This window comes from Sorex fumeus, unplaced genomic scaffold (assembly GCF_029834395.1).
Source record: "Sorex fumeus unplaced genomic scaffold, SorFum_2.1 ptg000033l, whole genome shotgun sequence".
Classification (NCBI taxonomy): Eukaryota; Metazoa; Chordata; class Mammalia; order Eulipotyphla; family Soricidae; genus Sorex; species Sorex fumeus.
Genome location: NW_026606090.1, coordinates 2,499,094 through 2,515,179, shown reverse-complemented (window position 1 = coordinate 2,515,179; position 16,086 = coordinate 2,499,094). Strand labels below are relative to the sequence as shown.

Here is a 16,086-nt window from a genome sequence, read left to right as displayed (position 1 = left end):
AATATTCTCAGCTGTTAATTTCTGATATTAGTGAATAGCAACAAATTAAAGCCCAATAAGCAAACTCCCCTGGGTCACAACTATTAAGAGTGACTTGAAGGCGCCTGGGGTCAGTTATGAGCCCAGTGATCCGGAGGGGCCTTCTCAGCACTGGACCACTGGTGTGTGTTACCATCCTCACCTTATCTTTACTCAAGGACTGCTCTGGTATCAGGGACTTCCAAACAGTACATAACCAATACACTTACACAACCTACGGCCCCTTGCCCTGCTATGCTTCCCTAAGGAAAGTTCCATGAAACTGAGCAACTTCACAAGACAAGTTAGTAAGAGACAAAGGAATGTCTAGAGCTTTACTATTACAGCTGAGCACACAAGCCCATGTGATCACCAGGCTGGGGTCTGTCTTGGGAAGGTCAGGGATGGATGTGACTGGGAAGAAGACAAAGAGCAAGCAGAGAAGCCTCACATCTGCTGGCCATGTCGGATCAACCTTGGATGCCCAGATGCCAGCAAGCAGCCTGGCATAAGGCCACCAGGGCTATTGAACATATTCACTAATGGTGTAGGTATGACATCAAAATTACCCAGATGCTATAGTCCGTGAAAATTAAATGAGTCCTGGGCTCAGAGAGATGGTACAGCAAGTAGGGCATTTGCTTTCACATGGATGACCCAGGTTCAATATCTGGCATTCCATATGGTCCCCTCCCCAAGCCCTGCTAGAAGTGAGCACAGAGGCAGGGGTAAGCCCACAGAGCACATCAGGATATAGCCACCCTGCAAAAGAGAAAATTAAATGAGTCTAATTTTAAAAAAGGAAAACTTGTTATAGGAAAACAGCTAAGCAATTTTCTATTTGTATGAACAAATATATGTCACCTGTGGTGTTGATTTATTCATCTAAATGCCAATGTTCACTTTGGCACTCTTGTCTACATTTAAACAGTCAGTTCTTGAGTTGAGTAATCACATTCTGAGGAGGCCAGAATCTGTATGACATCTGACACAGATTCATGCAGACAAAAATAAGGAATCCATGCATAAAACTTGGGGGGTTTCAGACTAGTCTTTATATCAAATTTGATTTGATACATAATTCTACTATGGAAAACAATAAGAAACCCTGCATATATATATATATATATATGTATATATATATATATAATATGTTAGAGAAAATTCTTGGAGTTAAAATTCTTGGAGCTAAAATATTATTCTCATCTATTTGCAGAGGGATGAGGATAATATTTAATATTGAATTCATTATTAAAATTGGGTGGGGGGACAGGCACTAGTTCAAGCAAGTTATTCTTTCTCACACCCAATCTTTCTAACTGTAAAATAAAAGCATATGACCCGATTAGTAAAACACACGACATGAGATGTCATGAATTCAATGACATCATTTAGTTTCAGGGCAGTGTATGCATTTTATCCTGACAGGTTATTGAAATATGCTTTGCCCAATTCTCCCGACCCTCCTTGTGTCCGAGAACTCGGCATATTAGCACCCACAGACAGGCCAGGAAACTGGAGGAGCAGACTTGTCAGTTCTGTTTTCTGGGGATGGAAGCCATCCTCCCAGAAAGACAGTGAAGAATGGAGGTTAGCTGCTATCATGCTTGCGCTGTCTGTGCTACTGTCCACACTCTTAGAAGGGGGTCCTGGTGCCATTCCAGGCTCCATGCCAGTTGCAGGGCACATCTCTACAACTGTACTAACCAGCACCCGGTGCCCACAGAGCTGCTGTCCGGGGAATCCATGGTGTGCCTGGCCCACGGCTGCTTTTTGCCTCTGGCTTCTTCTTTCTGCTGCCTTACGCTTCTGTGAGCAGGCTGGCCTTGGTCTTGAGTGCTTCCCTTTCTCCAGCTATGCCTTGGCAAACACCCCCTTCTTTTCCTTCTTTAGGGCACCCATTATTATCTCAGCTGTTATCTAAAGCACTTCAGCTGTTCTTGCTAATATGTTTTATGTCAAAGTATCAAAGCAATCCGAAGGTGGTAATTACTAATGGGTCTCATTTTTTCATTTTAGCCAGAAATATTCCCAATTTATACTCTACTGCTGCGCTTTTCTGCCCCCATGACTAATAATCCCTGGGTGATTCTCAGCCTACTTGAACATGTCGTTATTAACCAAATAGGCACTGTCTCAGGCTCTGGAAAAATTCACATCAGAAAAGCTAAACTCCCTGCTCTGGTAAGGGCATCTATGAGGATTCTTCTGAACCTTTCCAAGTGTATCTCTATGCGATTCTTTCAAGACCACTCATCTGTTCATTCATCCTTTATGAGGTCAGCCAATTCCATGGGATAAAATGTGCAGGAAGTCGTGAGAAATGAAGGGAACCCTTTAGACAGAAATCTCCAGTAAACTCCAGTAAACTACAGATACTTGGGTCATATCACCTCACCTGTGTTCCCAGTGAAATTCTATTGCTTTTAAGCAATGTTCAAAGGGCTTATAAATTTGAGAGGTTCCAATGATGTGAATTACAGGGAGTCTTTTGAAGAGGTGTACTTGCCCTTCTATAAACTATGACTCCTTTCACCAGTTATTAGAAAGTTGCAGCTGTGTCACCACCAGTCAAATCATGTCTAGTTCAGATACTTCACATCTCTTGGGAAAACACACTTACTCCCAAATTTTTTCAAGCAAGGAATTGGGTTCTATAATGCTTCCAGGAAAAGAAAAGCAGTCAAGATTGCTTTATATGCCAGGACGTATTCTGTTAACACGACACCAGGCCTGTTCCTGGAGGAACCTGCTTTCTCGAAATGGTACCCAGCTCGCTGTGCACATACCTGTGTGGCTGCGGATGTGAACTCTCAAGGTCCCACTGCTGGCGAATTTCTGGCCACAATAGGGGCAGATTTTCTCCTTTTCTCCTGTATGTGTCTAAGTAGAAAGGAATAAGATGTGTTGAGGACAAACATAAAGAATTAGGTAAAAAAAAATGATGAAGTGCCTCTGACAATGGTAAATCCATTTTTGCCAAGGATTAGGTTTCATTAAAATGATTTACTATCACAATGAGATTTTCACCAATTTATCATGGGTGTTCCCATGGGTCTTTGAGGAAAAAAAACAACTTCAGAACTGTGCATTAGTGCTAATTTGAAAATAATTCCGCAGTTTACTTTTAAGCCTTTTTGGAGCCCCCATCTAAAAATGACCCACTTACAAAAAGCCGGCTCATGCTTGCAAACGCGCGGAATCAGTAGAGAGCCACAGCTGCCTGGGGTTGCCGCCAAAAAACACTTCCTTAGAAGCATTTTTCACATTCTTTGTGTGTACTTAGCTCTAGAGGACAGAATTAATCTCAATAAAGTGATCCGTTACCTGCACCATGCTTGTCTTACTGGACTGATTTAACTTAAAGGCAGAAAGGGAATATAAATCTGCCTTTGACCTTTACATCAACAGGGGTTAATGGAGCAGTCAGTTGGAAAGAGCCTTCCTGTCCTCAGCAGACTTTTAATCTGGGCAGAAGACCACCTCACAAGCAAAGACGGATGAGTAGAATCAAAAATGGGTTTTGATAAAAGATTAAGAGTTCAAAGGAACAAGTGTGACCTCCGCATAGACAAAGCAGTCAGGATATTTTCAAGTTATCTCACAATCTTGTTGTGGGAGAACAGTGATTCCACCAGCATCAAACAGCACCTCCCCACCCCTGCCTGCTCATCCCATAACGGAGAGTCAGCACTACTCTCAAATGCAGTTTCTCAACCAGGACAAGGAAAAGAAGGGCAAGGAAAGTAAACGTCTTCAGATACCTGCACGCTCTTTATGACGTGAGTTAAAGAATTTTTTTTTTCGCTTTTTGGGCCACATCCAGCAATGCTCAGGGGTTACTCCTGGGTCTGCACTGAGAAATTACTGCTGGCGGTGCTCAGGGAACTGAATGCCAATGCTGGGGATTGAACCTGTGTTGGCCGCATGCAAGGCAAACACCTTACCCAATGTATTATCACTCTGGCCTAAGAATTTTTTTTTTTATTTCACTGATAACCTTAAAGCTAAGAAGAGCATAAGAGTGGGTCATTGATAATCCAAAAATTAATAAAAACACGGAGTGGGTCACCAACACTTCACCAAGCAGTACCCCCGGGGCCTGGGTCTCTGTTGATGCAAGTGACTGGCAAGTATCATGCATTTCCCTCCCATCCCCAGTTCTGAGGCATTGCACCCAGGGCCTCACACACACAAGGCAGGTGATTGACCACTTAGCTACATTCCTGACACTGCAAGTATTTTTATTCGAAACGATTTCGACTAATGGAAACAGAAACAGCTCTTTTGAAATAAAGCCTGTGAAGTCAGGAGACAGCTCAGAAGCAGCCCTAGTGCCTGCTTGCTTTGCGAGCGGAAGGCCATGAGTTGGCCCCTGTGTCCTCAGCAGGGGCAGCACATGATCCTGGCAGCTTTCTTCTCAAACACCAGGCACCACAATCAATTTATGGGTACCCTGAGCCTGTGTAAACTCTGCAACCCAAGGTGGTACCCCCAGAAAGCATCACAACTAAACAGCTCTGCCACCAGGAAGGTTAGGCGTGAGCCCCCCACAAGCATTTGTGGGTGGGTGGGCAATGTAGAGATCTCCCAGGTGGGCAATGCACCAGCTCAAGGAGGCTGGTGAGCAGCTGGACTCAGCTACAACCTCCAGAAGTGCCACGACTGAATGTGCAAACACCTCTCCCAAGTTGTGGCTCTCACCTGAGCCCAGAAGAACCACAGTACAGCAGGTATCTCATTCGAGCACACAGTCATAGCAGGAGGTGAAGGGGACGTGAGGGGACAGGGAGCCACTGGGTACAGTCCTACTATAGCCTGGTTACAAGTTACAAAATAGCAAGGGAGAAAGTAGGTAAAGGCACAAACATGATAACCTCTCAGTATCTGCAAACCATAATGCCCAAAAAGCGAGGGTGCGGGGAGGGGGGCGGAAGAGAGAGAGAGATTGCCTGTCATAGAAGCAGGCTGGGGGTAGAGGGGGTGATAGGAGAGCAACTGGGGTCACTTGGTGGTGGGAATTGGACACTGATGGAAGGATGGGTGTTGGATAGTGACTGAAATCTGATTATGAACTGCTTTGTAACTGTATCTCATGGTGACTCAATTAAAACAAAAAATAGAAATAAATAAATTTTTAAAATGTAGTAAGGGAATACAGGTGACAGGGCTCCAGCTGCAGACTTCAGACTAGGAAAATGAACGGTTTATTGACAAATTGGGACAAATCTAGACCACCGTACACTGGAGGTGGGTGATCAATGAGGTGGGCGATCAATAAGAGACTTTTTGCTCTCAACCAGGCATCAAGGAACTGGACAAGATACCTTGTACAGGGGGAAAAGAGGAGATCTGGACATAGAGATAGCCCGGGACCCATCTACCAAAAGTGCACATATAAACTTTAGTATTAAAGTGAAAAAAATGGGGGCGGGGATTAATATTAAATTCAAGTTTGAGACATATACGCTGGCCAGTGACACTCTACAACAGACATATCCCTGAGCCTGCACTTGGCAGGCACTTAACTTTCCATTTTCACTAGGAGTTCTTATACAAAACAGTTATACATTCTTCACACCTCAGTAAGAGCTGCACTCCACTGGTTCGCATTAGGGTTCAATTTAAAGTAAATGATCTAACATTTTAACATACACCAGACCTATCGTCCTCTTGCTGCTGACAGAAGGGACAAAATACGGCAGTGCTTTCTCGATGCATGCAAGGGTGTTTCGAAATTGTATACATCTACTGTTATACCCAGGGATCGTTCCAAGCAGGTAACTGCCAATTTACTTGCAATAGCTTTATAAAATCCACAGGACTTCCACTGCTGCTGCTACATAAATATTTCACCACTCACACATAAGATCTAAGTTTCTTGGGTGGTAGAAGTTTCAAACAAAAATGTCTAGTCATGAAAAGAATGAAAATACTCCTGTGGCTTTGTGTTTAGCTAGCTTTCAGATATACCAGAGGACTAACGCTAAAACAGAAGTATAAACTTGGATAAGAAAGCATGGAAACAGGTTGCTATATGAATAACGGATAAGAGAAGGAAGTAGCCAAAGCATTGCCAAGTATATTCTACAATGATCTGTTATTTAAGAAAGATCACTGTCACTGAGCATTTGAAGATCAAGAAATGACGCTATTCACTCCTTTGGAAACATGTACATTAAAGATTCACATCAAAACAAAGACCAGGGGGTGGCTTTGCATGCAGCAGACTCTAAATCTGATCCCCAGCATCCCACATGCTCCCTTGAGAATAGCCAGGAGTGATCCCAGAGCACAGAGCCAGGAGTTAGTTGTGAGCACTGCTGGGTGTGCCTCCCGCCCCCCACACCTCCAAAATAATAAAGACCAGGGAGAGTGAGAGTCACTTTTCTACATCATTCTGTGATGTGCAGAGGGCTAAAAGCTACCATTCTCCACATTTCTTTCCAAAGCCATATGTGTTACTACACTTTTTATGTGTTACCAGGATTTTTGCTATTTTAAAAATGCATTTAAATTGTACTTGTTCGACAAATAAAAAACTTCTAATCTACTTGTGATTTAGCCACAAAACAAAAGAATCACCTCTAATTACCAAGAAGTCCAAACACTTTTATTTGAGTTGAGCAAATGCTTGCCAACCTCTATCCCTGTTCCCAAGCCTCTGGCGGTCCCAGAGATGTAAGACATGAGGGGTCCCAGCAAGCCAACAGAACTTGTTCCACACACCAGTCAGTCATAAGCACCAGAAGAAGCTTTGAAAATTATTATTTTGGAAGGGAAATTATTAAGTAAAAACCCATAAGGACACTTTCCAAGAGGGTTCCTTCTTAGTACTGTGCAGCATTTATGGGTTTTGCCAACAAGCAATACTTTAATCTCAGGAAAGAGGGGAAGAGAATGTGGACAGGGAGTATAGAGAAAGTCTTTGTACTTTGTACTGTTAATTTTGTGTGTGTGTGTGTGTGTGTCTAGACCGGTGCTTAAAAAAAAAGTATTACTAAGAATATCTGATTCTCGGGGCTGGAGCGATGATAGCACAGCGGGTAGGGCGTTTGCCTTGCATGCAGCCGACCCGGGTTCAATTCCCAGCATCCCATATGGTCCCCCAAGCACTGTCAGAAGTAATTTCTGAGTGCATGAGCCAGGAATAACCTCAGTGCATAGCTGGGTGTGACCCAAAAAGACAAAAAAAAAAAAACCAAAAAAACCTGATTCTCAAAAGATAAAATTAAAAAAAATAAAATTCACTATTCATTTTCCTTAAAAAATCAAGTTAATACCAAAATATATAAATCCTGAGAAGCTCCCACTGACTGAAACTTTTTCTGACCCATCCATCAGTCAAGCTTATTGTAAAAATTATGTTAATATTAAAATACATAAAACCTGGTAATATCCCATTGGCTGAATACTTTTTTTCTGATCCACCCATGAGTCAAGCTTAGATAGGATTAGCTGGAGGGAACTCATATGCAAATCTAGACTTTCTAGGGAAAATAATGTCTTTTTCTGAAAAACTTAAGATAGTAGACATATCTGAAGGGCTTCAAGACATCAGGCATTCCTTTTTACTATGAGAAAACAAGTTAAATGATCACAAAACCATTACATGAGAATGAGACTCATGACCTAAAGCTTAAATAAACTAAGCCTGGCCAGAAATCCCCTACTCACCTTCTTATGACTACGGAGCACAGAAGGTGTCACAAAAGCCTTATTGCAGAGCTCACACCTGTATTTCTTGTGTCTTTCATGGACCACTTGGACGTGGACATTCAAGGTGTCCTTCCGCTTAAAGGTGGCATCACAGTGATGGCACTTAAAGGTCCTCTCACCTTAGAAATAAAAAGTCAAATAAGAGAAACATAAGATGCAAGAGCAGGTTGCAGGTAATGCTGATTCGGACCTACATAGGGGAGAATTTTCTCCAGTATGTTTTGTTTTTATTCTTCTTTTTCTGTTGCTTTTACAGTTCTAGAAGTTTATCATGTACTTAAAAGGCTCTACATATGCTAATTATGTGAATAGAGAAAAATCTTCCACCTTTTTAATATTTTCAGTTTAACTGGAAAATGTAGGCAATAAATGAGTTAATATTTTGAGATACAAAATGGGGGTTACTTCCCATAGAAGCAGATAGATGGAAAGAAAGAATGGAAATTTCCCTTTCAGCCCTAGAAAAGCCTCAGTACCCGTGAGGATTTACACTTCCTTCTCAGATATAGTCTGGCTTGTGGGGACAAAATCCCAAAAACTCTTTTCAAAGATTCTAAGGTATCTTTAAAGGTTTGTAGATGTACACTCTCTGTTGTTCTTGGGAACACCAAAATCTCACTTTTTAGCATTTCATACATTTGGCAATGCATGTAGTTCATTGGATGACGTCAGCTTCCTCAGAAATAGCCCAGTGCTATAAGAATAAATCCAACTAGAATTTCAACAGATTTCCCTTTTCAAGGAACAATTATATTATACTGCCAAACATTCACATCTTATATGCATGACAGCAAAAAAGATATTAACTTTCCAAAACAAGAAATTACTTCATTTCAGCCAAACACTTCTAACCAGAGTCCATGTAAACTAGCACACCTTTAGAAATTAAAAATCCTTGGGGCTGGAACAATAGTACAGCAGGTAAGGCTTTTGACTTGCATGCAGCTGACCTGGGCTCAATCTCCAGCATGCCATTTGGGTCACCAGAAGCAATCCCTGAGCACAGAGCTAGGAATCAGACCTGAGCAGAGCTGGGTATGGCCCACAAACAAACTGTAAAAATTCTATTATTTCCTCAAATTTTTAGAACAAAAGAGTAGATCTGAAAGTTATATTTGTTTAAAATGTATAATCAGTAAAAAACAATTGTCATATGCCAAAGGACTGTATATGTTAATAATACTAAATCAATTCAAATAGAGAAAAACTTAAAAAAATCTTAACGATTATTGCCAGGAGAGTACTCTCATTATACTTTCAAGTGAATCAAACAGCTTTTGTATTAAAACCTCATCAAGGAGCTGGAGAGAGGGTACGGGGGTAAGGTGCTTGCCTTGCATGCAGCTGGCCTGGGTTCAATCTCAGGCACTACATATGGTTGCTGAGCACCAGTAAGCGAGAGTACTAAAATCAGAAATGGATGCAAGAGTGAGGGTAAAACACTAGATTTCATTTGTCAGTATGGAAAACTGAACCCCTCTAACTCAAAAGAGGTATTGAGGACTGTTAAAATATATACCAGCACTCTGGCTCAAAATAGGGAAAAAAATTGTCATAATCAAATTGGAAATAATTGGTGTTTCCTAACAGAAAGTCACTAGTTATGAGACTGATCATTACTAAATCAAGGACAGAATCTCAGGCAGAAGAGAACCAGTGAGCTGAAATCAGAAGTGGATTCCTGACATCAAAAACTCCTTGCTGTTATATAAAACAGAATTTCAACATTCCAAAGAAACAGTTCCTAAGCATCAGGCCAGGTTGAGTACACATCTTAGATGGGATGGCATTCATGGGTCTAAATGTCCCATCTAAAATTTATTCATCTCCTAATGGTGACTTTTCCATAATCAAAAGATAGTGAAGTGGGATGGAAATTCATTGCTACAGGACAATTTGTTTTTCTTAAATGGAACGTTTTTCTTTGTAACGAAAATAGCAAGTCAAGCCAGCATGCAGAATGGCCAGGCATTGGACTGGTCCTTCATATGGAAAAGACACCTTTAGTCACACTCACCCACCCTCACAACTCACAAGAACCCTGAGGTCTTTATTAACATACATTTTAGATGCTTCTAGTTGGCCTGAGAAAATTTCCTTCCAGATACTATCTCTACCATCAGTTGTCAGAGTGAGTAATTGTTTTGCTTGCCTCAGAAATATTAAAAATTTCAGGAGCAGTAGGAACACGGTGTGTAGGGGAAGTTGTGCTGATTAAACAACTCATTAAAGCAACAACAACTGTCATCTCTTTTGGGCCGTTTTCTTTCATGTTCAATAGAGACGTGCAGTAAATCTTGGGTGGCTCATCGTCAACTGAACCCACTTTAAAGCCGAGCTCAGCCGTGACATCTCCAACTAATGCACTGCCCTGCAGGAGGATGGTTAATAACTATTACTCGAGACATAGCTCAGGACGGGACTGCCGGGCTCACTTCCTGTGAGGAATCTTATTCGAAAGAAAAATTAAATAAAGCCCCTCACCCAGAATGGGGGAGCAAAAGGGACAAGCACACAAGGGATCTGAGGGATGGTACAATCATAGCAGACTACATGCTTTTATGGGGTTAAGCACCTGGTGTCACTGAGGAGCTGCATTTGGGCCACACCCAGCACTGCACATGACAGCTATATGCTCCACCACTAGAGACATCTCCCCAGTCCATGTTCTGCCTGTCCAAGAAAGTCAGACATGGATCTCGAGCCATTACATTTGAAGGGATCACGGCCTGTTTCATCACTAACCTCCAAGATGCCTTACCGAACAAGCATAAGAAATGGCCTTAGATACAGATGTAAATAAGATGCAATGATAGAAATTGTAAATAGGATCCAATGATAGAAAATAAAATGCCTTTTAACTGATTCCTCTTGCTGTGAAAAAATTAAAATAAGGCAAAGCTACTGGAAGAGAAGGTAGAAGGCAGCATGAAGAAGACTTTTCACTTTTGGTTAGGGTTTTCTGTTTGTTTTGATTGAGGGACCACACTTGACTGTGCTGAGGGCTTACTCCTGGCTCTGGGCTCATGGATTACTCCTGGAGGTCTCAGGGGACTAGATGGGATGCTGGAGATTGAACCCAGGTTGGCCATGTGCAAGGCAAGCATCTGACCTGCTGTACTATCTTTCTGGCCCCATCCCCTTCATTTTTTGAAGTGGGTAATAGGGTCAGAGAGCCAGTCAGCAAGAAAGACTTGCCTTGAATATTGCTGACATTGGTTCAATTCCTGAGCACAGAGCTAGGAGTAAGCTCTAAGTACAGTTGGCTGAGACTCAAACCCCTAGCCCCCCAGAAAATAGTGGATCAGATAACTACTTCCAGGTCACTTCCCTGAAGTCTATATTCTTAAATGACCCACAGCTCCAGGGTTAGGGGATTCTTCGTCCTTCATCTGTATGGTGACTCACTGTTGTGTATGAGCAGGTGTCTCTGCAGAGAAAATGGAGTCCGGAACAGTGCTTGGCACTCCTCGCACTGGAAGGGCCTCTCCTCAGAGTGGGTCTGCAATGAAAGACAGGCATCACGTGAGTCTGGGCATAGCAGCTGCCACGGGCAAGGAGGCAGCATTCGGAATAGGGACCATTTTCTGATGGACATCCCACAAAGACACACTCAGCGTTCCCAGAGCAGACAGCCCCACTGCTGTGTGTCAGGGTTGTGGGGTCTCATGAAGGAAGCAGCTCATCCATCCCAGCCCAACCATCTGGATGCACACTGAGGTCCCTCAGGGCCCAATTCGTGAGTAAAATGATGCACAATTTCTCTAAAGATTAAGTTCCCTTTTTTGCCAATAAAGCTCTCAAAAAGGAGATTATTTCTACCCTTGTCCTCAACTTCACTGGATGACTCCAGATCATTTTTAGTCCTAGGTTAATTTGAACAGAAATTAAGTGACTCAGTGAATATATACCATTATTTGATGATGAACAGAAAGTCTCCTTTTAGAAATGAGAAAACTAAGCCTTGAAGGGTTTCAGAAACTTGCCAAATAGCAAACAGCATAGGTGCAGGAAACATCAAACACAGGACAAAACAGATACATCAGTTAACAAGAAACAACAGAAAAGCACCAGATTAGCCTAAACTGAAAATTGACTGATAATGAAAGACAGTGATCTGCTTCACCTGTTTCCCTGTACATATCAGTATTAGCCCATTTGGTACAAATCTATGGATAAAACCGTATTCTAAGAGAGCAGTGTTCCAATAGACTTGTATAGTAAAGTTGCAGGCTATAAAATCAATACCCAAAAGTCCATGGCTTTCCCATACGCAAATAGTGAAAGAGAAGAAAGTGACATGAAGAAAACAATGCCTCTCACAATTGTGCTCCAGAAAATCAAGTACCTAGGAATCAGCTTAATTAAGGAAGTAAAGGACCTGTACAAAGAAAACTACAAAATGCTACTTCAGGAAAAAAAAAAGAGGACACGAGGAAATGGAAAAATATCCCCTGTTCATGGATGGGGAGAATTAACATTGTCAAAATGGCAATACTTCCCAAAGCACTGTACAAATTCAATGCGATCCCTATAATGGTACCCATGACATTCATCGAAGAAATGGAGCAAACACTCCTGAAATTCATATGGAACAATAAGCACCCACAAATAGCTAAAGGAATTCTTGGGAAAAAGAAAATGGGAGGAATCAACCTCCCTAACTTCAAGCTCTACTACAAAGCAGTAATAATTAAAACAGCATGGTACTGAAGCAAAGGCAGAGCTGTAGACCAATGGAACAGGGTTGAATATACAGACATCTCCCCCCAATCATATGATCATCTAATCTTCGGTAAGGGGGCAAGAAAAGTGAAGTGGAGCAGGGAAAGCCTCTTTAACAAACTGTGCTGGCAAAACTGGACAGCTACATGCAAAAAAGTGGGCTGAGATCTCTGCCTAACGCCATGTACAAAAATAAGATCAAAATGGATTAAAGACCTCAACATTAGACTGGAATCCATAAAGTTCACTGAAGACAAAGTTGGCAAAACCCTCCATGATATTGAAGTTAATGGTATCTTCAAAGATGTCATGCCACTGGCCAAGCAAGTGAAACAGAGATAGACAAATGGGACTATCTTAAACTAAGAAGCTTCTGCACTTCAAAAGAAACAGTGACCAAAATACAAAGACAGTCTACAACATGGGAAAGGATATTCGCCAAATACACATCTGACAAGGGGTTGATATCAAGGATATACAAGGTACTGGTTGAACTCCACAAGAAGAAAACATCCAACACCATCAAAAAATGAGGCAATGAAAAGAACAGAAACTTTCTCAAAGAAGAAATCCAAATGGCTAAAAGGCACATGAAAAAATGCTCCACAACATTAATCATCAGGGAGATGCAGACAAAACAACAATGAGATATCATTTCACACCACAGAGTCTGGCCCACATCCACAAGAACAAATGCAACCCGTGCTGACACAGATGTGGGGAGAAAGGGACCCTCCTTCACTGCTGGTAGGAATGCCGACTGGTTCAACCCTTTTGGAAAACAGTATGGGCGATTCTCAAAAAATTAGAAATTGAGCTCCCATTTGATCCAGCAATATCACTCCTGGCAATATTTCCCAGAGAGGCAAAAAAGTATAGTCAAAGTGACATCTGCACTTGTTTGTTCATTGCAGCACTCTCTATGATAGCCAGAATCTGGAAAAAGCTGAGTGCCCGAGAACAGATGATTGGTTAAAGAAACTTTGGTACCTTTACACAATGGAGTACTATGTAGCTGTTAGAAAAGATGAAGTCATGAAATTTACATACAAGTGGTACTACATGGAAAGTATCATGTTAAGCGAAATGAGTCAGAAAGAGCGGGATAGACACAGAAAGATTGCATTCATCTGGGGAACATAACATAACAAAATAGGAGGCTAACACCCAAGAATGGCCAAGATTATTACCAGGAATTTTGCTCCATGACTTGGAGGCCAGCCACATGTGCTAGGGGAAAAAAAAGAGCTCAGATAGACAAGGGAGCACCAAATAAAGGGTTTTGGGAGGATCCTCCCAGGATGGGAGAAGCATGCTGAAAGTAGAGTATAGACCAAACATGATTGCCACTCAATGCCTCTCTTGCAAATCACAACACCCAAAAGGAGAGAGAGAGAACAAAAGGGAATGCCCTGCCACAGAGGCAGTTGGAATACAGGGTTGGGGGGGTGGGAGGGATACTGGGACCCGTGGTGGTGGAAAATGGGCACTGGTGGAGGGATGGGTACTTGATCATTGTATAACTGAAACCCAATCACAAAATTTTGTAAGTCTGTAACTGTACCTCATGGTGTTTCACTAAAAAAAAAAAAAGAGCGGTGTTCTCAAATAAGTATATACAGTAGAAACGTTTAGGACAGACATAGGAAAAATATTTTTTAAATGCAAACTACAAATCTATAAATGTGCTTCAGATATAAAGGAACAGTAAAAACTCAATAGATTAGGAAAATAGTAAAAATGGTGGGTATCTTTCATTCCGTGAAAAATACACTTAGCTCCAAAAATGCCAACATTTCAAATTTGGTAGAATTTGAATGCCTTTTAATGGTATCGGAGAAACCATACCCACATTTGGGTGAAAATGAGCCAATTTATCAACCCTTAAAATAAGGTAAATTCCATTCAACCCAAGCATTTTTTAAGAATGAAGGATAAATTCTTTATTATATTTGAAGAATAAATTTATAACTGACTTTTAAATAGAGACCCAGGTATTTAGATGAAAGAATTAAATTAAAAACCACAAAGCGAAAAATATTTGATTACAAAAACACTTGCAACATAAAATCAAAGTTTAACACAGCTAATATGTTAATATACTTGTCACATTAATAATTGAATATAAGGACTTCAAAGATAATGCTCCAAGGATGCTCCTCCAAACAGCACTGTTAAAACAGCATCCATCATTTCCAGCCAGTCTATGCTTTGTACTTTACAACACTCTGAGCCAGTCCTATTTTACATGCTCTGAATGTAATAATAAAAAAAAAATAGGTGGGTCAGGAGAGATAATACAGAGGGTAAGAGTTAGCCTTGCACATGGTCAACCAAGGTTCAATCAGAGGTATCAAATACGGACCCCTGAGGCCTGAGCACAGAGCCAGGAGTAATTCTGAGCACTGGCTGGAGAGGCCCAAAAACAAAATAAAAACCAATAAATAAATGACCACGGGAAATAGAGTACAGAAGATAGGATGCTTGCCTTATATGTACATCCAGGTCTGATTCTAGCACAGAATTAACACCACATCTGTTTCCCTGAGCTCTGCCAGGAGTGATCCCTGAGCACAGAGTCAGGAGTACATCCTGAGTAATGCTAAATGTAATCCCCCACCCCACCACCCAAAAAAAACCCCAAACAATTTCCATGGTGCTCTTCCACTAGCAACAAAGGACAAGTAAATGCAACATATGTTATATATGCTATAAAGAAAAACTAAGAGGGAAAGAAGACAGCCAAGCGTTTCAGACAATGGCGCAGCAATTTTAAACCTGCGGTGAAGGAAATCATGGTGAGAAGGTGGTATCTGACAGAAGTCCTTCGAGAGGAAGGGAACTGGAATGGGTATTTCTGGAGGTGATCTTGGTAGGAATCACCACCGGAGTCAGTGTGATTGGAAACGGTCAGAAAAGCAGAGCAGTGAGGGATGAGGTGAGAGAAATGGGACACGTGCGGGGAGAAGTGAATGCCTAGGGCCCAGCTGGCTCTTAAGGAATTCTGTGTTTTGACAAGATGTCAAATCTCTAAGTTGTTGGCGTGATTCACCTGACACTTACCAGGATGCTCAGGAAGCTGAGCTGAGAACAGGAGGCAGGTAGGTACCAGAGAAGTAACAGGAATCAGTCAAGGAAAAGATGAATAAGGCCATTTACCAGCCTGGTAATCATAGACACCAAGTCTTAGGCACGCAGGTAGATGAGGACAGTGAACAGGACCTTCTGGGGGACTTGGATCTGAAGCACAGAACACAGCCAGAAGGAAGCTGCTTCAGGACTGCCCTGAGCATGGCTGTGGTGAACTCCCCCATCAGCACCAGAAGGAAGAGGAAGTGAGGAACCGCAAGGCTGAAGGAGCAGAGGTTGCATTTGAAATGAGCTCCACAGCTGTGTTTCCAAACAAAAAAGCATCTATCTGTTGTGTTGACTAACCACATTGAAGAACGTTCTCTGGTCAATTTCTGTGCAAACCACACCATTTCTTATTTTTTAATGTCCATTTTCTATTTTATTGAATTACCGTGAGATAGAGCATTACAAAGCTGTTCATGATTGGTTTCAGTCTTACAATGTTCCAATGCTCATCCCTCCACCAGTATAATTGCCCAGCACCAGTGTCCC

The 16,086-nt window shown here is 41.7% G+C and overlaps 1 protein-coding gene across 1 annotated transcript in view; it reads right to left on the bottom strand.

Moving 5' to 3' along the window:
- The window catches only part of PRDM5 (PR/SET domain 5), a 192,342-nt gene that overhangs the window by 49,763 nt on the left and 126,493 nt on the right, over positions 1-16,086 (bottom strand). The window contains exons 11-13 of the mRNA XM_056116900.1: positions 11,146-11,239; positions 7,696-7,856; positions 2,808-2,901 (exon numbers count right to left, since the gene is read on the bottom strand). Of these exons, the coding sequence (XP_055972875.1) occupies positions 2,808-2,901; positions 7,696-7,856; positions 11,146-11,239 (349 nt within the window). The remainder of the gene's footprint in view (positions 1-2,807; positions 2,902-7,695; positions 7,857-11,145; positions 11,240-16,086) is intronic.